Raw genomic sequence first — 23,590 nt, 5'->3', positions numbered from 1 at the left:
TAGAAAAAAAAAAGTCTTACTGTAAGCCGAAAAGATGAGAATGTTTTGAAGATAAACCTCAGTATGCACTTAAAAAGGAAACTGACAAAAAGCATGAAAAATGGCAAGTATTCCACCGGTAGGTTTTCTGTGGCTTCTGGTATCCAGGAAGAATTAGTGCATAAGCAGTCTACGATGTCAGAGAGTAAACTATAGTAAAACATAACACTGTATTTTGCAATTTTCATGATTTTGTATTAGAAACAATGTGAAAGAGTACATTTCTGTGACTCTCAGGCGAATTGTTAGGTGTTCTGTAAGATTGAATTTATGAATTTATTTTTTTTCTTCTTAAATTTATTTTCTTTTTCCTTGTTTATTTTATTTATTTTATTTTTGAGACGGAGTTTCACTCTTGTTGCCCAGGCTGGAGTGCAGTGGTGCAAACTCGGCTCACTGCAGCCTCCACCTCCCGGGTTCAAGTGATTCTCCTGCCTCAGCCTCCCAAGTAGCTGGGATTACAGGCGTGTGCCACCACGCCCAGCTAATTTTTGTATTTTAAGTAAAGACGGGGTTTCACCGTATTGGTCAGGCTGGTCTCGAACTCCCGACCTCAGGTGATCTGCCTGCCTCAGCCTCCCAAAGTGCTGGGATTACAGGCGTGAGCCACCGTGCCCGCCTCTTGTTTTATTTTACTATGTAGCAGCTGTCACTGTTTAGCATACCACGAATCTGTCTCCTCATAGACGCCTCAAGGCAGTACTGGAACATACAGTAGGTTCTCAATAAATATGACAAATTAATGAAAGAAGGAATCCAAATTGGTAGATAAAAATTGACAGTATTAAATGTCCTCGATTTTTAAGAGCCACTTACCAAGTTAATCTTTAATACCTGGCTGAGCATGGTGGCTCATGCCTGTAATCCCAGCACTTTGGGAGGCTGAGGTGGGTGGGTCACCTGAGGTCAGGGGTTCAAGACCAGCCTGGCCAACATGGTGAAACCCCATCTCTACTAAAAATACAAAAAATTAGCTGGGCATGGTGGCGGGCACCTGTAATCCCAGCTACTTGGGAGGCTGAGGCAGGAGAATCGCTTGAACCCAGGAGGCAGAGGTTGCAGTGAGTGGAGGTCACGCCATCGTACTCCAGCCTGGGCAACAAGAGTGAAACTCTGTCTCAAAAAAACAAAACAAAACCTGTAATACCTAAAATGGAAATAAATCATAAAAATGATGATGACTGAATGACTGGAACTTCTCAATGTAAGATAAGACAAACCTTTTTTTTGAGACAGTTAACGCTCTTTCACCCAGGCTGGAGTGAAGTGGCATGATCTCAGCTCACTGCAACCTCTGCCCCGCCCCATCCCCTTTGAACAATTATCCCGCCTTAGCCTCTTGAGTAGCTGGGATTACAGGCATGCGCCACCACGCCCAGCTAATTTTCATATTTTTAGTCTCGAACTCCTGACCTCAGGTGATCCACCTGCCTCGGCCTTCCGAAGTACTAGGATTACAGGGGTGAGCCACCGCGCCTGGCCAGCAAACTTTTTATTTGGAATAATTGTAGACTTTCAGAGTTCTCGTACACCTTTTACCTAGTTTGTCTCAAGTTGCTATCTTGGATTACCATAGTACGTTCATCAAAATTAAAAAATTTACGTTGGTACAGTACTATTAATTAAACTGCAGACTTTTAAAAGTTTATTTAAACATTCTTTTTCTGTTGTAGGATCCAATCTAGAATTCCTCATTACGTTTAGTTGTCACGTCTACTTGGTCTGCTTCAATCTGTGACAGTTACTTAGTCTTTCAAAACACTTCTGAAGAAGTGTTTTATATATTTTTTTTTGTTTGTTTGAGACGGAATTTTGCTCTTGTTGCCCTGGCTGGAGTGCAATGGCGTGATCTCGGCTCACCGCAACCTCCGCCTCCCAGGTTCAAGTGATTCTCCTGCCTCTGCCTCTCGAGTAGCTGGGATTACAGGCATGTGCCACCAGGCCTGGCTAATTTTGTATTTTTAGTAGAGGCAGGGTTTCACCATGTTGGTCAGGCTAGTCTCAAACTCCCGACCTCAGGTGATCTGCCCACCTCGGCCTCCCAGAGTGCTAGGATTACAGGCATGAGCCACCGTGCCGGCCTTATATTTGTATTTTTATAAAGTCCCTCAATTTGGTTGCATCTCAAGTTTTCTGTCAAGTTTTACCACTGGAACCTTACTGTCTTTCTCCTAGTCGTCAGTAATTATTTGGGGGAAGATAGTTTACTACTTTGCATATGAGATGCTGTTTCTCTTTGAACTTTGGTCTAAGTAGCATTCATTGATTGATCTTGCCTGCAGCAATGACTACTATGGTGTTGGGATTTGACTTTCTCTTTCCTTCATTCCTTCTAGGCATTCATTGGATACTTACATACAATTCTCATTCATTCAAAGTATTCATTGGAATCTTTGTGAGGAAGAGTTATCCCTTCTCCCCTGTTATTTATTTATTCAATCAGTTATATTATTGTGTGCTTTGGATACTTATTTTATTCTTTGCACTAGAATGCAGTACTGTTGTTATTTTATTGCTGAAATTATTATAGCTCTTTGACTATTGGGAGCTGTGTCTGTTTGCCCCGATTTTTTTTTTTTTTTTTTTTTAGTCCTTCCTTAGTTTTTGTTTTCTGGCACCCAAAACCCTTATATTTTTCCCTCCCCAGCGTGGCGTCAGTCACTTCTCCAAGGATCCCTGTTTGTTGTTGTTGTTGTTGTTTGTTTTAATTGGAGAATAGTATAGTATTTAGAAATCAAATTTTGGGCACTCCCATTATTAGTTTATTTCTTAATTGGTAAATGAATATAAATATTATTTTAAGGCTTTAAATATATACTGAAAGCATTTTGTGTGTGTGTGTGTGTGTGTGTGTGTGGTGGAGTTTCACTCTTGTTGCCCAGGCTGGAGTGCAATGGCATGATCTCGGCTCACTGCAACCTCCACCTCCTGGGTTCAAGCGATTCTCCTGCCTCAGCCTCCCGAGTAGCTGGGATTACAGGCATGCAGCACCATGCTGGCTAATTTTTGTATTTTTAGTAGAGATGGGGTTTCTCCATGTTGGTCAGGCTGGTCTCGAACTCCCAACCTCAGGTGATCTCGCCTCAGCCTCCCAAAGTGCTGGGATTACAGGTGTGAGCCACTGCGCCCGGCCTGCATTTTTTCTTAAGTCGTGATTATCTTAGAAACCTGTTTGCTTAATAACAGTTTATATACCTTCTATACACTTACACTGGTAGGAAAACACAAAAATAAGAGCCTAGCTCATGGGGACATTAAAAGGAAAACAAAGAAATTACATTGGCCATGAGGTGAAGAAACAATGTAACAGAAGAAAATCTCCTTGAAAAATATCAAGATCTTGGTTGGAAGTTTCCCTGTTCTTTTCAAAGCCATTTTCTTTGTGGGAATGAAACTGGGTTAAGGTATAAAGCTCTGGGGGGAGAGTCCTGAGAATAAGATCCAGCTCATGTTCCTTCCCAGTTCTGAGTGTAATTGTGATATAATCTCAGCAAGAAGATAAATGAAGCTTTTCTTCTATGCTTAAAAGCTAGTTGGGACTTGGGAGAAGCCTGTGGCATTAAGATACCTGAATTTCATTGGTGGGCTCAGCTATCTGCTGGGGTAGCTGTATGTTCACTATGCTCTGGGTCTTTCATTCAGAGTTTGAGAGGCCCATGAGGTCTTTATTCATGTTCATGATTGCAGAGGCTGAGCTAACCTTTCTTTGACTCAAGGACTGGAATCCTCACTATTTTCACAGGCATTCGCCCTGAATTTTCTGTCAGTCTTCTCATCACCTCTTTACAAATACATTACTGCCAGGCAAGGTGGCATGCGCCTGTAATCCCAGCTACTCAGAAGGCTGAGGCAGAAGAATCGTGTGAGCCCAGGAGTTCAAGACCAGCATGGGCAATATAGTGAAACCCTTGTTCCCCCGTCCCCCTCCAAAAATCTGGAAGTTAGCTGTTGTAGGGGGGAAAAAAAAGTCACTGACCCTTTTGGACATTTGTGCAGCAGCTGCTTCAGAACAGTCCTGCTTGGAGACTTATTTTTGGAGCTAATTTGACTGTGGGTGTCAATTTCCTGAGATTGGTCAGTGCCATTTATATTTTTCACTGGGTACATTTCTTAAAAGTGTTTCTCTCTGGCCTCAATTGCTTTCTCTTTAACTTAATTGCCAGATTTATCTTCATCTTTAGCAGCATTTTGGTTCTTTTCATACTTTGGTTTTCTTTCTCTTCTGTCTGTTCTGCAAGTTTAGCCATGAAAGTCTCTCTTCTTTTTCTGTTTTTCAGCTTTCTCCTGATCAGGTGTTTCTCCTTCCCTTTTGTGCTGCTGGAACGCACCGAGGCTGGAGCCTGCTCCTCTTGGTCCTGAAGCTCCCACTGCTTCTCAGTCTTCGAGTCTCCTTTTATAGGCCTTCATTTATTTACTTTATTTCTTCTTTCATTTTCCTTTTTTTTTTTTCCTTTGAATACTTATTCTTACTCCACTCCCCTTTTTCACAGCAAGGCTTCAGTTCTCTGCCAGAACTGTAGCAGCTTCCTCAGCATGTGTGATCCCTAATGTAGCTCTTTTCTTGCCTCTTCTTGGCCCATAGAGTAGGGCTGTAGTTTCTTTTTTATCCCTGGATGATTGCATGCCTTCTAGTGTGAGTCTTCTTTACATCTTAGTTTACTGTCATTTCTTTTGACAGTATTAGCAGCACTTGCTGAGAGCAGAGGACATTGGATAGGTATTAGTTTAGAGCAAATGTAGAAGGTGGTGGCTCTGTTTTAATTTCATAAGTGTCACTCCTTTTACATTTGCTTCACAGTGGTGGGAGATGGAAGGGGTCAGCATTTTCAGGGGATATGACCTTCATCTGTGACTTTGTGCACAGGGTAGTGGGGCCACTTTGCAACAAGTTCTGAGACCTGTTGTCCATCTCACACTTTTTGTAGACTCTCCAGTTCTTCTCTCATGAGTCTTTAGTTTGTCAGTTCAGTGGCTATTTATGGGCATATTTGGATCCTGGAGTAGATTGATGGCTGTTACTGATGGATCTTTTCCACCAATAATGTCTGGGTACTTTTACTTCTAGATAAAGAAGCTTTTAGGGACAAGAAGATAATGATGAGATTGCTCTCTAGACTGAACCAAGAGTCATATTAGAGAAATTCTGGATGCAGGTGATCTGTACAGAGTCAGCTGATCCTGTGTCTGTGGAACATTAATGGCAGCACTGCTTGTATTTCTCTTTTTCTTCAACTTTTATTTTTTTTCTTCCATTGTTGCTGGCTACTCCTTTTCTTTGTTTCTGTTTTCTTTCTGGATAGGTTTTTTGTTTTTGTTTTGCATGTTGTGTTTTGGTAGCATTTTGCTCTTCTTGTTCTCTACCTCACTTGCCTGTTTTTTTTTTTCTCCTTAACATCTGTTCAACTGGAGAACATCCTTTTGTAGTTGCTTGAGCTGAAGCCATGGTTTGTACTCAAGTCCCCCCTCAAGAATGTGCTGTCCCTTCTCCTGTGCATCTGCCATCTTCAATCCTATGAGTTGCTACTCAATTGCTTTGCTTCTTAAGAGAATTATTGATCACTTTGCTGTTTATAAATGTAATGGGTAACAATTTAGGCAACATAGGCAAATAAGGAAGGAGAGCCCTTTCATCCCACTTCCCAGAGGAAATCATGGCTAAAAATACTTTGGTAGTGAGGCTTAGGAGCTTTTATGTGCATTTGTAAACTGCTTTACTTTTCATTTGCTTTAAAACATAAATGACAGTATAACTATGCTTTCTAATAATTGCTTTTCAATTTTCTTTTCTTTTAGGAAATAGAAGACAAAAAAATATAAAGCTGCTTTTAAATGCAATTCTCTACCTTCCTACCCCCACCACCAGTAAGAGTTTTTGTGAATCCTTCCAGGCTTTTAAAATTTCTTTGAGTAGTTATAGGTACATTCACATACATGCGTATACAGTCACACACACACACACGGTTGTACGTTTTTTTTTTCACAATTCGTGTTTAGGATGTGCTTTCAAACTTAGCACATATTTTTGTTATTATTGGGAAAAGCAGTCATGCACAGTTTCTCTCTCCTTCCTTGGCTGTGTAGGAGTGTCCTTGGACGCCAGGCATTGTGGCTCATGCCTGTAATCCCAGTGCTTTGGGAGGCCAAGTCAGGAGGCTCTCTTGAAGCCAGGAATTTGAGACTGGCCTGGGCAACATAGTGAGACCCTATCTGTTAAAAAAAAGTCAGGCAGAGTGAGGGTGGCACATGTCTGTAGTCTCAGCTATTCAGGAGGTTGAGGTGGGAGGATCACTTGAACCCAGGAGTTTGAGGCTGCAGTGAGCTGTGATCGTGCTACTGCACTCCAGCCTGGATGACAGAGTGAGAAAAAAGAGTGGCCTCGGGCCTGAGACATTTCCTTACAAGAGCGAAAGAGTCCTCACAACTTTTGCTGGGTTTAACATCTTGTGAGGGACTATCTTGTTTTTCTGCACTTGATGTACTCCTTTGTTTTGTTTTTTTTGTTTTGTTTTGTTTTTGTTTTTGTTTTTGAGATGGAGTTTTGCTTTGTCACCCAGGCTGGAGTGCAGTGGCACGATCTTGGCTCACTGCAGCCTCTGCCTCCTGGGTTCAAGTGGTTCTCCTGCCTCAGCCTCCTGAGTAGCTGGGATTACAGCTGTACGTCTCCACGCCTGGCTAATTTTTGTATTTTTAATAGAGATGGGGTTTCGCCATGTTTGCTAGGCTGTTCTCAAACTCCTGACCTCAGGTAATGCGCCAGCCTTAGCCTCCCAAAGTGCTGGGATTACAGGTGCAAGCCACCATGCCAGGCCTCCTTTGTTTTAAGTGCATGAATCAGCAGCCGTCATTCATATTCCTATCTTTCTTCATTTCAGACCCCACAGAGGAGGGGTTAAGGTCTTTCTACTGCAATATGAAGCGTGTGTACACACACCACCTGTGTAGACTGTGGAGTGGTTCTGTTGGCCACGAGGGACCAACACATTGCAAGTGGCTGGATCTTGTGAACCCTCCGTCTCCATAAGTAAACACTGTACCTCTTGAGCTTGGTGGGGGTGGTGTCTTTTCTCAGTGACCTCAAGTGATACACTGTCTCTTCCTTGGGTGACACCTAGTTGCCTTGTAACTTTGGCTACAGAGCCTTATCACCTGGCGTACAGTAAAGCAGTTATGTTGATGTATAACAATTCTAGTACATTCCTTTTAGGTGTGTGAGTATTTCATCCTATAAAATGCTTTTTTTTTTTTTTTTTTTTTTTGAGACAGACTCTCACTATCCTCCCAAAATACTGGAATTACAGGCATGAGTCACTGCACCTGGCCAAATGCTACACTTTTATAACCTCCCAAGAGGTTCACCTTGCCTGCTGCCTAGACAGAGCTGATTCATCAAGACGGGAATTGCAATAGAGAAAGAGTAATTCACGCAGAGCCGGCTGTGTGGGAGACTGGGGTTTTATTATTACTCAAAGCAGTCTCCCCCAGCATTTGCGGAGCAAAGTTTTTAAGGATAACTTGGTGGGTTGGGGGAAGCCAGTGAGCCAGGAGTGCTGATTGGTCAGAGATGAAATCATAGCGAGTCACAGCTGTCGCCTTGTGCTGAGTCAGCTCCTGGGGGGGGGAGGGGGTGGGGGGGGGTGGGGGCGGGCCACAAGATCAGATGAGCCAGTTTATTGATCTGGGTTGTGCCAGCTAATCCATCAAGTGCAGGGGCTGCAAAATATCTCAAGCACTGATCTTAGGAGCAGTTTAGGGAGGGTCAGAATCTTGTAACCTCCAGCTGCATGACTCCTAAACCATAATTTCTAATGTTGTGGCTAATGTTAGTCCCACAAAGGCAATCTAGTCTCCAGGCAAGAAGGAGATCTGCTTTGGGAAAGATCTGTTACTGTCTTTAAACTATAAGCTGTAAGTTTCTCCCAAAGTTAGTTCAGCCTGTGCCCAGGAATGAACAAGGACAGCTTGGAGGTTAGAAGCAAGATGGAGTTAGTTAAGTTAGATCTCTTTCACTGTCTCAGTCATAATTTTGCAATGACAGTTTCAGTCCCTCCCTTTGGATTTTATAACACCTTAAGGTGTAGGTTATGAAGGTGGGAAAAGGCTGTTGATTGCTCTGGCTTCTTCCTGCTGACAGGGGACATAGTGGGAATGGGAGTGAACCCCAGCGTGAGAAGAGTGGAACTGCTTTGCAACTGTCTGAGTGTACTCACGCAGGCTTGGCCAGGCGTTCATGGCTTGCATGGCTAGAACATTAGTATTTTCATCTGTAATTTTACTGCAGTATTTAAGTGAAACAGCCTACTATAAGGTAAATAATGAGTCCTAGGATGAGGAGTACAATTCCCAATTTTAAAAGCAAAGATTTGAAAGTATTAGTTTGGGGACTTCTAACCCACAAAGAATTTAGAATTTTGTTTAAACTGCAGAAAAAAACCCTCAAGAATAGCTACAATATTGTACTATAGTTTTTCTTTTGAAGCATAATTTTCTCTCTCCAGTTCCCATTTTTATTAAAAACAAATCATGATAGGACTGATTTGTTTACAAAATAAACTTTAGTCTTACTGTGCTTGGCCTGATTATTTGCATAAAGTGCAGCAAGAATAATTATTTTTCACTTAGGCTTTTTAAGTTGGCTTTGATAGAACTCTGTTCCATGAAGAATCTCAGATAAGACTTTAAAAGCCGAGCCCAGCCGTGGATTTGTACTCTCAAATACCTATGAGTTGGGCAAATTTCTCTTCTCTTGAGGTCCCAAGATAACTTGGGGTTCCTGGGCCTGTTAGCAAGTGACATTCTTTACTTACCACGGGTTGTCAGGAAGCTTGTACAGAGACTCTGTGTGGACAAGGTATGAGGCCAGATTCCCCAACAGGCTTTAATTGGCTCTATAAGTCAACTTTGATTCTTTAAAGGAAGCATGATTTCTCCAGCTGTGTCCTGTTACAAAAGAAAACAGATTCTTATTGCACTAAAGCAATGAACTATACTGCCATAAATTGAGAATATTCACATATAGTTTCCAAATTCTGGATAAATCAGGTAGAAAGGAACAAATATGCTCCAAATTTTGTTCACAGGATTATATTTTACTTGTTAAAAGTTGCAAATAGCTCTAAAGAAATAAGTTCTCTTAACTCTGAAAACAAAACGTTTAGCAATGTTTAACACATTAGCTTTCCACGAGAGTCCTAGAAGCTTGTTTTATTCTCTATTCCAATAGCACAATGTTTAAAGTTATCTGAGACCGACACTTAGAGTCCTATATCTGATTATAAACTGCCTTTTGAAAAGGACCAAAGCAAGACAAAATACCTGTGGATGACAAAAGTGTATAGCCACTATGAAAGCTACAATTGACTAGGAATTTTGGTTACTTCTGTGGCATACAACAATTTTACATAACAATTATAATAATGTACACTAAATTATGTCAACATTATAGAAGTTTCCCATAATTTCGGAACACATACTGATAACATATTTAAACAAATACAGTCCAAAGTAAACCAAACACTATTCATCTATTTGAAAGTGTTTATTCTAATATTACAATCTCCAGAGTTAATTAATCAGAATCCTGCATTTAAGAGCACCTGTTAAATTTTATACCTGATTATAAAACCATCTTTTAAAGAGGACCAAAATGAGACAATTGTCCGTGGATGACAAAAGCATTTTAGGGCAGCCACAGTTAAAGACACGATTGACAAGGAAATCTGCCACCTCCATGGCATACAGTGTGTTAACATAATTATTACTGATAACATATACTGAGTCATATTAGAATGATAAGGGTTTTACATAATTTCAGAACATATACTAATAACACACACGAATGTAGACCAAAGAAAGCCAAACACCATTTCATATTTGACAATGCTTCCTGTATGATTTTTGTACCAAATAAGCCAAATGTCATTTTTGGACTTTAGAGGACCTAATATCTAAAATATTAGGTTAGAAAGAGACATAATTTATAATTTGATTTTGGAAAGTTTGTCAAGTAGCAAAGGTTTAAAACACTGGATATCACAAAATAGAATCCCAGGTCACCATAAATCATTCTTTGGCCAAAATGATAACTCCAAAAAAAAATTTTTTTTTAAAAAGAAAAACCTTTACTCTGATAGAGGAGACTTAGCTTTCCAAAGAAGACCCAGTGAAGATAGCTTGAGGCCAACTGAATCTCTTCTCTCCATTTGTTCCCTGCCATTTACCCAAAGGAGAAAACAAGACCCTTTTATTATCTTTTAACATTACTTAAAAATCATCCTCAAAGGAGAAAACCAAATTTCATGTTTGCATTAATGCATCTTTAATGTTAAAGCTAGTTTGTTTGTTTGTTTGTTTTGTTTTTTGGGTTTTTTTTGAGGCGAAGTCTTACTCTGTAGCCCAGGCTGGAGTGCCATGGCATGATCTCGACTCACTGCAACCTCTGCCTCCCAGGTTCAAGCGATTTGCTTGCCTCAGCCTCCAGAGTAGTTGGGATTACAGGCGCGCGCCATTGCACCCGGCTAATTTTTTGTATTTTTAGTAGAGATGGGGTTTCACCATGTTGGCCAGGCTGGCCTTGAACTACCAACCTCAGGTAATCCTCCTGCCTCGGCCTCCCAAAGTGCTAGGATTACAGGTGTGAGCCACCACGCCCAGCCTAAAGCTAGTTTTTTAAATAAAAGTTTATATCTCTATCCAGTTTTAGTTAGTTTGACCATAAGGTAAGATTTTCATAAACTTTTTAGACCCCTTTACAATTTTCCATCAAACAGCAGATCAATTTTCTAAGAAAACCCTGTTATTCAGACACTTGGGCCCAGATTTTGGCCCCACATCAGTATCATTTTAATTTTTTAACCTGTGGAAAACTAAATAATTTCTTTTAAATCTTAGCCAACTTGTTTATACCCACATAATTTTTACAAGATCAACCCTTTACAAACCCTTTTGACTTTGCTTAAACCTTCAGTTTCATTCCATTCCTCTTTTAGGTTAAGACAATCCTTAAAACCTTCTGAAATAGACAAAATTACATTCCTTTTAACAAAAGCCATATTCCCATGCCTTCTTATAATCTTTTACCAAAAACATATTTCCTACACACGTTGTATGTAAAACTATTTCTCCAGTGGTCTCAATTAAATGTTACAATGTTAACTCTTAGCAAATTTTATTTTTAGTGAAAAACCTGATAAGCCAATTTTTTTTTTTTTTTTTTTTTTGAGGCGGAGTCTCACTCTGTCGCCCAGGCTGGAATGCAGTGGTGTGATCTCGGCTCACTGCAACCTCCGCCTGCCGGGTTCAAGCAATTCTGCTGCCTCAGCCTCCCAAGTAGCTGGGACTACAGGCGCATGCCACCATGCTCAGCTAATTTTTAGTAAGAGACGGGGTTTCACCATGCTGGCCAGGCTGGTCTGGAACTCCTGACATCGTGATCTGCCCACCTCGGCCTCCCAAAGTGCTGGTATTACAGCCGTGAGCCACTGTGCCCAGCTTGGGGTGGAGCCTAGGATATCAGACAGAAATGATGATAAGGTCTGACTCTTTTTAGCATAGCCAACGGGCATGGCTCTCCATATGTCCCGAGGCCTTATCTGTAATCTAATGCTCCAAAATAGGTAAATTGAACAATTCTCAGAAGTCAAAGAAACAATTTGACCTTAAAGCATTTGGCAAATCTGGTATCTTAATTTAGACCAAATGTTTCCATTTTCAAGACATTTTATTTTATCAATCTTTAAAACTGTCTTCTAAAAGAATACTAAAGCCACGTGAACAAAAAGGCATTAAAAGTTTCTATTTTTCTGACAAAATATTTGATTTAAGCGTTTACTTTCCTAAGCCAATCAGAGCTCTTTTGTATATAAACATACAACATATAGAAATACACAGAAGATTCAGCCTTTGTAAGATTTTTCATTTGCCAGTTTCTTTATTGGATTACTGGCTTCAGAATTGAGCCCTTGGAGGAACAGGGCCAGGAAAGCATGTATTTCTAGGGCCACATAAGCAGCAAATAAGCAGCTGAAGGCAAAGACAGATCCCCAAAATTAAGGGTGCCTTTTTATACTGGATCCTGGATCCCCAAAAGAAGGGAAATACTACAGGAGAAGACAGTGCAGTGCTGCTGCTGCTGTTTTTTTTGTTTGTTTGTTTGTTTGTTTTTTGAGATGGAGTCTCACTGTGACGTCCAAGCTGCAGTGCAATGGTATGATGTCAGCTCACTGCAACCTCCACTTCCCAGGTTCAAGCGATTCTCCTGCCTAAGCCTCCCAAGTAGCTGCAACTACAGGCACGCACCACTACGCCTGGCTAATTTCTGCATTTTAGTAGAGACGAGGTTTCACCATATTGGCCAGGCTGATCTTGAACTCCTGACCTCAAGTGATCCGCCCACCTCAGCCTCCCAAAGTGCTGGGATTACAGGCATGAGCTACCATGACCAGTCGACAGTGCAGTGCTTCTACGCTGCATTTCATTGCAAGGCAACCCAAACCCAATTATCCCATTTTGTAATCAGCCCATCTCTTGTGGGAGTCTCATCTCCCAGTTCTGGGTGGGGATGTTTCCTTATCTTCCAGGTGGCCAAGAGCATGCTTTTCTGATCCAAGTGTGCAGAGTCAAGTATCCCTCCATAACTACTTTTAGCCATCCCTTAAAGTATATTTCCTACCTAGTTATTACACACCAAAGCTCTCTCATAATGCGAAGTAATTCCTGATACCCCAAAACTCAAAACCATCAGATAACACAACGCAAAACAGAACAGAGCCTTTGATTTTGAAAGGGATCTATCAGTTTTTAATTCCTGTGGTTTCATGAGGAAAACAGAGGTGGTTTGTTTGTTTCCTCCAAAACGGGGTCTGTGGTGCCTCCTCTGTTTTTCCCAATGAGTCCCAGGCTACCAGAAGTTATCTTAGGGCCTCTCATCTGTGCATTAAGAGTGGCAAGACAGGCTGGGCTCAGTGGCTCACACCTGTAATCCCAGCACTTTGGGAGGCTGAGTCAGGCAGATCACCTGAGGTCAGGAGTTCAAGACCAACCTAGCAACATGGTGAAACCCCATCTCTACTAAAAATACAAAAATTAGCTGGGTGTGGTGGTAGATGCCTGTAATTCCCCTACTTGGGAGGCTGAGGCAGAAGAATCTCTTGAGCCTGGGAGGCAAAGGTTGCAGTGAACTGAGACCGTGCCATTGTACACCAGCCTGGGAAACAGATTGAGACTCTGTCTCACACACAAAAAAGAAAAAAAGAAAAGAAAAATAATTCAGTCGACTGAGAAGAAAAAATCTTTTTCCAGAAAAACAAGTTCCAAGAAGAAAAAAAAAGGCCTTTTAAATTTACCTACAGCTTGTTTATCCACTTTTAACTAAGCTTTTAACCATAGCACTCTTAAAAAAAAATTCTTTAAAATTTTTTTATTACCCAACTTTAGCCATACCAAGTGGCCAATATTTTTGGCTTTTGAATTTTACCACAGGTAACTTCCCACATGAAATTAATCAGTTTTCACTAAGGTTGTAACTTAGCCATGGACACACAGGTGTCTCAAAGAGGTGGTAAGCAGTTTCTTTTCTTTTTTTTTCAAGATTTAGAATCTCCTCCAGGGTAGTTTAGAGAAAGGAAAATTCAAGATAGGAAATCAGAAACTATCCATGGGTGGGTGGGGAACCTCAATAAATGGCAAAGTTACATAAATAAAAAACCGGACAGGAATCATTCTGGAAGCCAAGAATAGAATCCAGGCTGCCATTGTCGAAAAGCAAAGCCTTAGCTACTGAGTTAGAGCAATGAGCAGTTTCTACTGTTCTTCCCAGAAGGAGGCTAGAGAAGCCAATTTCAAGCTTGCAAAGGCTTTTAACTACTCAAGATAATTTTTAGGGCTACCTATGACATGAGCCTCAAAATTCCTGTCCTCTGGATGGCAGAAACCAAGAGAAAGTATCCCTACATTGTCACAAGGTTAAGCTCTTGAGGACAGAAAACAAGACAAAGAAATTTCATACAATATTGGTTTCGGAGACCCGTAGCAAAGTAACTGTCCAGCCTGCTAGGCTGTCTTGAAAAGTGGACTTATAGGGGTCCTAAACCCACGTTCTATCTGTGATAGTCCTTTCTCCATTACAGAACACAGACAAATTCTTAGCACAAAGTACACCAGGTTTGCTACCGCCAGAGACTAGTTTCTATTAAACAAACCCTTTCAGAGAGACAAATAGTGACATTTACCATTTACCCAGACAGAGAAAGAGAGAGACCAGAAACTTGGCTGGTAAGCATTTCTTACCCTTTTTTGCCGGTATACCAGGTTTCTGGGCTCCCTTTCTCTGCATCTTCCAGAAGAATGGAGCAGGTTCTGATGACCCTGCTCACTGCGCCATAGCTGTGGGGTTCAAGCCACTTTACAAGAGAAAGTCACTCTTTCCTGTTTTATGAAACCATAGGCAATATTCTTAATTTGCCCAACAGGATGCATGGGGAACCGAATTAACATTTTCTATCCCAGCAAAACACACATAACAAAACAAACATTAGTCACCTTGTTCAGCACCCAAAGTCAACCTGACGAAGCTCAAACTTTTTCCCATTGGTCCCTGTTGTCTTTGATCCATACCAGGTGGGAAAGGACAACCTATGAATGGTAATTCACAATGGGGTCTCTGGGCAAGGGGAAGAGCAGATAGTCACCCCAAGAGACAGACCTGTTGAGCGTTGAGTCTTCTTTAGAGCTCATTGAATGTCACCAGACAAATAAGGAAGGTTCTTTGAGTTAGGCCTGCTGGACTTCCATCAGCAACCCCTCTGAGATCCCTTCCACATAAACACATGCAAAGATGAGACAGACAGAAAGCCTTCTAAATCAGATCCCTAACCAAGCTATCCTCCTATTCTCGGTCTGAGAAACCTCCTCGAAATCTTCCTGATTGAGTAGAAGTCTTCCAAACCAGGACTCTTCCCACTGGTTAGAAGGAGCACTTCAGGAGCCGAACAGACACCCAGCAGTGGTGCTACAGACACCCCATGGTGGAGCTACAAACAGACACCCCGTAATGGGGCTGCAGACACCACACCATAGGGCTACAGAAGCTGCTGGGAGAAGGAAGGAGGCATTGGCAGCACCTAGGATACTCACCAATGCAGACACTCTGCAGTGGGGCTACAGACAGACACCCTGTGGTAGGGCTACAGTTAAGGGATGTCCCCCCAGGACTATTTCTCCATTGCTATTAAGTCTGTGCACATGGGGTCAGCAGTGCCCCGCCAGTAGGGAGAGTACCAGAATCAGCCCCCAGTTCCAAAAGAACTAGGTGGCTGCTTGGGCTGGCTTCTGGATCCATCGCTGGAGGGGGGCCACTGAACCACGGGCAGGTAGCTACAAGGGCAGTCCTGGACAAGCCCCCAAATTTGTAACCGCCCAAGGAGTAAACTTTGCCTGCTGCTTAGACAGAGCTGATTCATCAAGACAGGGGAATTGCAATAGAGAAAGTAATTCACACAGAACTGGCTGTGCGGGAGACCAGAGTTTTATTACTCAAATCAGTCTCCCCAAGCATTCAGGGAGCAGAGTTTTTAAGGGTAACCTGGTGGATGGGGGGAAGCCAGTGAGCCAGGAGTGCTGATTGGTCAGAGATGAAATCATAGGGAGTTGCAGCTGTCTTCTTGTGCTAAGTCAGTTCCTGGGTGGGGGGCCACAAGATCAGATGAGCCAGTTTATTGATCTGGGTTGTGCCAGCTAATCCATCAAGTGCAGGGTCTGCAAAATATCTCAGGCATTGATCTTAGGAGCAGTTAGGGAGGGTCAGAATCTTGTAGCTTCTAGCTACATGACTCCTAAACCATAATTTCTAATCTTATGGCTAATGTTAGTCCTACAAAGGCAATCTAGTCCCCAGGCAAGAAGGAGATCTGCTTTGGGAAAGGGTTGTTACTCTCTGTGTTTAAACTATTAGTTTCTCCCAAAGTTAGTTCCACCCGTACCCAGGAATGAACAAAGACAGCTTGGAGGGTAGAAGCAAGATGGAGTCAGTTAAGTTAGATATCTTTCACTGTCTAAGTCATAATTTTGCAAAGGCGGTTTCACTTTTCTTTAGGCCTATTGTTGGGCAAGTAGGTTGTTTTCAATGTTATGTTACAGAGTGCTCTAGTGTACACTCATGTAAATGTCTATATACCGTGCATCTATTTTTCCAGGGTAGATTCTTTCTTTATTTCATTTTTCAATAGAAATGGAGTCTTGCTGTGTTGCCCAAGCTGGTCTTGAATTCCTGGGCTTAAGTGATCCTCCCATATTGGCCTCCTAAAGTGCTAGAATTACAGGTGTGAGCCACCACACCTAGCTCTCAGGGTAGATTCTTAGAAGGAAAGTTCCTGGGGCATGAAGAATGTGCCTTTTTATTGTAAATCTTTAACTAGAATTCATTTTTTTGGTGTGTGGTTTTATTTGTTATTTAAATTTGGCTAGCCAGTTGTCCCAATGCAATTCATTAAATAGTCTAATCTTTCCCACTGATTTCTAATGCTGACTCTATCATAGACCAAATATATATGTATGCATAAGCCCACGTCAGGATTCTGTATGTACTGTTTCTTCTATCTACTATTTGCGTATTCCTTCAATAATACTCAGTGTTTTCATTAATGTAGCTTTATAGTAAGCCTTAATATCAGGTAGAACAAATATTTTCACCTCTAAAAAGTTATCTTGGCTATTCTTGGCCTTTTAGTCATTTGCTTGAATTTTAGAATATGCTTATCAAGCCCTAAGAAGAGATAGTGGAATTTGGTTGGGATTTTATTAACCACACATTACCGTAGGAAGAATTGGCATCGTGAAAAGATTTGTCTTTCCATACTTAAGATTTATTCAGGTCTATTGTGTCTTTTGTTTATCTTTTAAGATCCTGTACATTTTTTATTAGCTTTATTTCTGGGTGTTTTATTTTGTTGTTGTGTTGATTAATTTTCTGATTGTGTTGCTCAATTTATTTGGCAGAGCAGCTCACAAAACTCAGGGAAACACATTTATCAATTTATTATAAAGGATATTTTAAAGGATACAATAAACAACTAGATGAAGAGATACATAGGGGGAGGTCTGGCAGTGTTCTGGGTGCAGGAGCTTTTGTTCCTGTGGAGATGGGATGTGCCACTATCCTGGCACATGGATGAGTTCTTGTTCACTTTGCTGCAAGCCTCCGCAAGTGCAGTTGTCCATAGCTCTCTGTACCCCATCCTCTTGGACCTTTTATGGAGACTTCATTGGATAAGCATGATTGAAGCATGGACAACCATGTAAAACGTGACTGGACAAAAAGAGTTTGATCTCATATTAATAGACTGAGTGGGGACATTGAGGCTGTCAGTTCAAATTCTTCTTGGCCTCTCTGCAGCATTTCTACTTACTGAGTATGAGGCAGGACTCCTGAAATGGGTATCTTATGACCTACAATCCGATACAATAGGTCAGAGAATTTACGGCCAGCAGAAAGACAGAAAAGGGGGAAGGTGACTGTATATTTTTAGTTTCTGTGGCCTGCCTTGGGGAGAAAAAGGAGCAGGTGAAAGGAGGGGAAGAAAAGGTCAGAGAGAGGTGTTCTATTTTCTGAGCCCTGCTTCTGAGGCCTAAAACGCACCAATATTATAACAAAAGGCTGTCTTACCTTTATCACTCTGAAGTTCCAAAGCTGCTTTGGGAATCAAGGACAAAGGCCAAATAATTTAACAAAAGATATGCTTATTGTTTTAGTCACTTGGGAAATAAGGGCTATGGGAGTTAGGAGCCATGAACCATGGATAAAAACCAATGTGTATATATATATCATAATCTCACAGGTATCAGGCATAAGAACTATTTGCCTCATCCTAGATCCTAAAGGTTTTCTCCTATGTTCTTTTTTTTGAGGTGGAGTCTCGCTCTTTCGCAAGGCTGGAGTGCAATGGCATGATCTCGGCTCACTGTAGCCTCCGCCTCCTGGGTTCAAGTGATTCTTCTGCCTCAGCCTCCCGAGTAGCTGGGACTGCAGGTGCGTGCCACCATGCCCAGCTAAGTTTTGTATTTTTAGTGGAGATGGGGTTTCATCATGTTGACCAGGATGGTCTCGATCTCTTGACCTCGTGATCCGCCTGCCTTGGCCTCCCAAAGTGCTGGAATTACAGGTGTGAACCGCTGCGCCCAGCCTCCTGGATTGTTTCCTAAAAGTTATATAGTTTTATGGCTTACGTTAAAGTCTGATCCTTTTTTTTTTTTTTTTTTTTTTTGAGATGGAGTCTTATTCTGTCACCTAGGCTGGAGTGCAGTAGTGTGATCTTGGCTCACTGTAACCTCTACCACCCAGCTTCAAGCAATTCTCCTGCCTCAGCCTCCTGAGTAGCTGGGATTACAGGCGCATGCCGTCACGCCCAGCTAATTTTTTTTGTATTTTTTGTATTTTTAGTAGAGATGGCATTTCACTGTGTTGGTCAGGCTGGTCCTGAACTTCTGACCTCATGATCCACGCGCCTAGGCCTCCCAAAGTGCTAGAATTACAGGTGTAAGCCACCACACCCGGCCAAGTCTGATCGATTTTGAATTCAAGTGTCCAAGAGGTGAGGTTTTGGTCAGTTTTCCTTATTTTGCTTTTAGATGTCCAGTTGCTCCAGCAACATTTGGTGAGAAGACTACCCTTCCTCTTTTGAACTGCTTTTGCATCTTTATCAAAAATCGATTGGAGATCAGGCTTAGTGGCTCATGCCTGTAATCCCAGCTACTTAGGAGGCCAATGTGGGAGGATTGATCACTTGAGGCCAGGAGTTTGAGGTAACATAGGCCTCATCTCTAAAAATAATTTTTAAATTATCTGAGTGTGGTGTCACATGCCTGTAGTCTCACCTCCTCTGGAGGCTGAAGCAAGAGGATCGCTTGAGCCCAGGAGTTTGAGTCTGCAGTGAGCCATGATCACACCACTGCACTCCAGCCTGGGCAGCAGAAAGAGACCCTGTCTTTATTTTTTTATTTATTTTATTTTTTTTTAAGATGGAGTCTCGCTTTGTTGCCCAGGCTGGAGTGCAGTGGCGCGATCTCAGCTCACTGCAAGCTCCTCCTCCCGGGTTCACGCCATTCTCCTGCCTCAGCCTCCCGAGTAGCTGGGACTACAGGCGCCCGCCACTGTGCCCAGCTAATTTTTTGTATTTTTAGTAGAGATGGGGTTTCACCGTGGTTTTGATCTCCTGACCTTGTGATCCGCCCACCTCAGCCTCCCAAAGTGCTGGGATTACAGGCGTGAGCCACCGTGCCCGGCGAGACCCTGTCTTTAAAAAAAAGAAAAAAAAAATCAGTTGGGTGTATCACAGGTGTGGACTCCTCTACATAGTGATGTGATTCATATAGCACAAGCTCCTTCCCCAGGTATGAAGAAACAAACATTCCTTCAGAGCCTGAAATATACTCCAGATAGTCCCTTTTTTGAGATGGAGTCTCGCTCTGTTACCCAGGCTGGAGTGTAGAGTGCAGTGCCACGATCTTGTCTCACTGCAAACCTCTGCTTCCCAGGCTCAAGCAATTCTTGTGCCTCAGCCTCCCGAGTAGCTGGGATTATAGGCACATGCCACCATGCCCAGCTAATTTTTTGTATTTTTTGTAGACCTGGAGTTTTGCCATGTTGGCCAGGCTGTTCTCAAACTCCTGACCTCAAGCAGTCCGCCCACTTTGGCCTCCCAAAGTACTACCTCCTGAAAGTGACTTGAACCCTTGAACACCACATTTTATGATGAATTATAAAAAGAAATACAAGAGTTGAGTGGGAAGCTGGATTAGTAGTTTTCAAATTATAATTTGTAACCCATTGTTGGGTTGTAAAATCAACTAGGGGATTGGATTCTCAGGATTTTTTTGTTTTTGTTTTTGAATTGCTCATTTGAGATTTTAAAATATTATAATAGCAAAATCACATTTGATATTTAAAAAGTCAGTTGGGCATTCTTGTGTGGTTCTGTTTCTGGTTTTTCTGTTTTATTCCATTGACCTATGTGTCTCTTCCTTCACCAGTACTACACAGAATTGATTAATGTAGCTATAAGTCTTGAAATCAGGTAGACTGTTTTCAGACTGATCCCTCCCAATTTATTCTTCCTTGTCATAATTGTTTTTTGGTTTTGTTTGTTTGTTTGCTTGCTTGCTTGCTTGTTTTGAGACAGACTCTTGCTCTGTTGCCCAGGCTGGAGTGCAGTGGCACGATCTTGGTTCACTGCAACCTCTGCCTCCCGGGTTCAAGTGATTCTTGTGCCTCAGCTTCCCGAGTAGCTGGGATTACAGGCACGCACCACCATGCCTGGCTCATTTTTTGTACTTTTAGTAGAGACGGGGTTTCGCCATGTTGCCCAGGCTGGTCTCGAACTCCTGAGCTCAGGCAATCCTCCCACCTCCGCTTTCCAAAGTGCTAGGATTACAGGTGTGAGCCACCATGCCTGACCTGTCATAATTTTAGCTATTCTAATTCCATTGCCTTTCCACATAAATTTATCTATGTCTACAAAAAATCTTGTTGAGATTTTGGTAGGATTTGCATTAGACCTGTAGATCAGTTTGGAGAGAATTTACATCTTTACTGTGTCACATCTTCCAGTACATGCATATGGTATGTCTGTTCATTTATTTAGATCTTCTCTGACTTTTTTCATCATCCCTTTGTGTTTTTTACAAAGTTTTAATGTATAAGTTCAGTATATGTTTTATTGTGGGGTATTTTCTTAGCTTACTCCAGTAGGAGACAGCCTAGCTCTGGTCTACTTGATACTGGCATATACCTCTGTGCAAACGCTCTTCTTATATATACAAGGATGATCCCAACCGGCAGAATCCAACTGCACCATGTATAATGGACATTATTCTCTCATCCCCTCCTGCACAGAAATGCTGGTAATTTCAGTCACTTGCTGATGACTTCTGATGTCCCAGCAAATGTTGGCATTGTTGACTGCTGAGAAGATACTTCTGAGGACCCACGTCTAAGGTGGACTTGGCTTGCACTCTTCTGGTTAGTCCCTGAACAGGAGTGATGCCTCCAGGCAGGTGGCATGCTGTCTATCCAGCTCAGGCCCAGTCTTCGAGGGAGCGAGGGCGGCTTCAGACAGTAAAGAAGGAAGAAGAGGATGAAAGCTATACTCCAGTGCAGGCTGCCAGGCCACAGACTCTCAACCGCCCTGGCCAGGAGCTGTTCCGCCAGCTCTTCAGACAGCTTCGCTACCATGAGTCTTCAGGGCCCCTAGAAACTCTGAGCCGGCTCCGGGAACTCTGTCGCTGGTGGCTGAGGCCTGATGTTCTCTCCAAGGCACAGATCCTAGAGCTGCTGGTCCTGGAACAGTTCCTGAGCATCCTGCCTGGGGAGCTCCGGGTTTGGGTGCAGCTTCATAACCCTGAGAGTGGCGAGGAGGCTGTGGCCTTGCTGGAGGAGCTGCAGAGGGACCTTGATGGGACATCCTGGAGGGTGAGTGTGAGCAAGTGTGTGGTGCCCAGGGAACTCTGCCTGCTGGTGAGCCAGCTTGTCTGGGGATGGGGGTGGCCCTCTAAACTGTCAATATAGAGGAGTGCAGGGGAAGCCTTCCTTTCTTCCCATGGTACCTGAGCAGCTGAGAACGGGACCCTGAGCCACGGACCCTTTAGCAGGTATCGTTTCCTACCTTCCCAGAGGAATATCAGCTCCAGATAGGGTCAGCAAGTCTCCATAAATAACAGTAACTTCTGGGCACAGTGGCTCACACATGTAATCCCAGCACTTTAGGAGGCTGAGGTGGGAAGATTGCTTGAGGCCAGGAGTTCAAGCCAGCCTGGACAACATAGGGTGACCCCCCCACACTGTCTCTATAAATAATTTAAAAATTAGGCCAGGCATAGTGGCTCACACCTGTAATCTAAGCACTTTAGAGTCCAAGGTGGGCGGATTGCTTGAGTGCAGGAATTCGTGACCAGCCTGGGCAACATGGCAAAACCCTGTTTCTACAAAAATTAGCTGAACGTGGTAGCATGTGTCTGTAGTCCCAGCTACTTGGGGGACTGAGGTGGGAGGATCACTTGAACCCAGGTTAGGTCAAGGCTTCAGTGAGCCGTGATTGCACCACTGCACTCCAGCCTGGATGACACAGCAAGACCCTATCTCTAAACAAAAAAGCCCAGTAACTAGTCTTTGGGCACAGTGGCTTACAGTATACAAAGTCCATCTCCACATATTATCTAATTTGACTTGAGACTAACCATAGCCCTGTAAAGTGGTGGGTGTTGGGACAGCATTTAGGGTTAGGGCTCTTGGCTTCTCAGTGGGAGAGTACATGTTAAAACTCAGAAGAGTGCTCTGCAGGCACCACGTAGCTTCCTTCTCAGTAAGCTTTTTTTTTTTTTTTGGAGGCGTACCCCACCACTCCCAGCTAATTTTGTTTGTATTTTTAGTAGAGATGAGGTTTTACCATTTTGGCCAGGCTGGTCTCAAACTCCTGACCTCAGGTGATCCATCTGCCTTGGCCTCCCAAAATGCTGGGATTACAGGTATGAACCACTGTGCCCGGCCCTTCTCACTAAGCTTTTGAGGACCTTTTCTATGTGTGTGAGATGGGAGGCAGGGAAGATGGTCATGAGTGCTGAGGGGCAGTGCTGGGCTGAGAAATAGGAAGACCTCGATTTTAGACTTCATTCCACAACCTCAACATCTGTGGCCACATAGTTGTACCTTTCAGAGCCTCTGTTCGTTGAGAAGAAAATGCAGAAATGGTGTAATCGTGAGAATTTGTTCGGTAAATATTCAAGTGCTTATCATGTGCCTGGCCCTGGCAGAGTTGGCAGTCCCAGGCCTGGCAGGAGAGCGGCAGCTGGTCAGTTCAAGTGCGTTTGTTCTTCCTGCCCTTCTCCTGCACACAGGGGAGCTGATGCTTCCTGTATTGTTACAGTTTTTTAAAAAGCATTTATCACTTTTTAAAGGCTTCTTTAAAATTTTATTTATATAAAAATACATGATTCTGGCCAGGCGTGGTGGCTCACTCCTGTAGTGCTAGCACTTTGGGAGGCCAAGGCGGGCGGATCACTTGAGGTCAGGAGTTCGAGACTAGCCTGGCCAACATGGTGAAACTCCATTTCTACTAAAAGGGCAGAAATTAGCCGGGTGTGGTGGTGTGCACCTGTAGACCCAGCTACTCAGGAGGCTGAGGCAGGAGAATTGCTTGAACCTGGAAGGTGGAGGCTGCAGTGAGCTGAGATTGCACCAGTGCAGTCTAGACTGGGCAACAGAACAAGACGCTGTCTAAAAAAAAATTTAAAAAAAAACCATATATATAGACATACACTTTCATACATATGCATATATATATATGATTCTGCACACATAATTCATGTATAAATGAAAGTTGTGGCTTGGCGCGGTGGCTCACGCCTGTAATCCCAGCACTTTGGGAGGCCGAGGTGGCAGATCACAAGGTCAAGAGATCGAGACCATCCAGGCCAACATGATGAAAACCCATCTCTACTAAAAATACAAAAATTAGCTGGGCATGGTGGTGTTCGCCTGTAGTCTCAGTTACTTGGGAGGCTGAGGCAG

The 23,590-nt window shown here is 42.8% G+C and overlaps 1 protein-coding gene across 5 annotated transcripts in view; it reads left to right on the top strand.

Moving 5' to 3' along the window:
- The window catches only part of ZNF445 (zinc finger protein 445), a 71,268-nt gene that overhangs the window by 34,418 nt on the left and 13,260 nt on the right, over positions 1 to 23,590 (top strand). For 2 of the 5 annotated variants that reach the window (XM_063703730.1, XM_031009823.3), the window contains exons 2-3: positions 17,938 to 18,058; positions 20,921 to 21,496. In XM_063703730.1, coding sequence (XP_063559800.1) covers positions 21,068 to 21,496 — 429 coding nt within the window. In that variant the 5' untranslated portion in view covers positions 17,938 to 18,058; positions 20,921 to 21,067. Of the gene's footprint in view, positions 1 to 17,937; positions 18,059 to 20,920; positions 21,497 to 23,590 lie in introns of those variants that run through there. The other 3 variants (XM_063703731.1, XM_019024581.4, XM_019024582.4) reach the window with 2 other exon arrangements.

Source organism: Gorilla gorilla, chromosome 2 (assembly GCF_029281585.2).
Source record: "Gorilla gorilla gorilla isolate KB3781 chromosome 2, NHGRI_mGorGor1-v2.1_pri, whole genome shotgun sequence".
NCBI lineage: Eukaryota > Metazoa > Chordata > Mammalia > Primates > Hominidae > Gorilla > Gorilla gorilla.
This window is presented reverse-complemented; position numbering and strand designations above follow the sequence as displayed.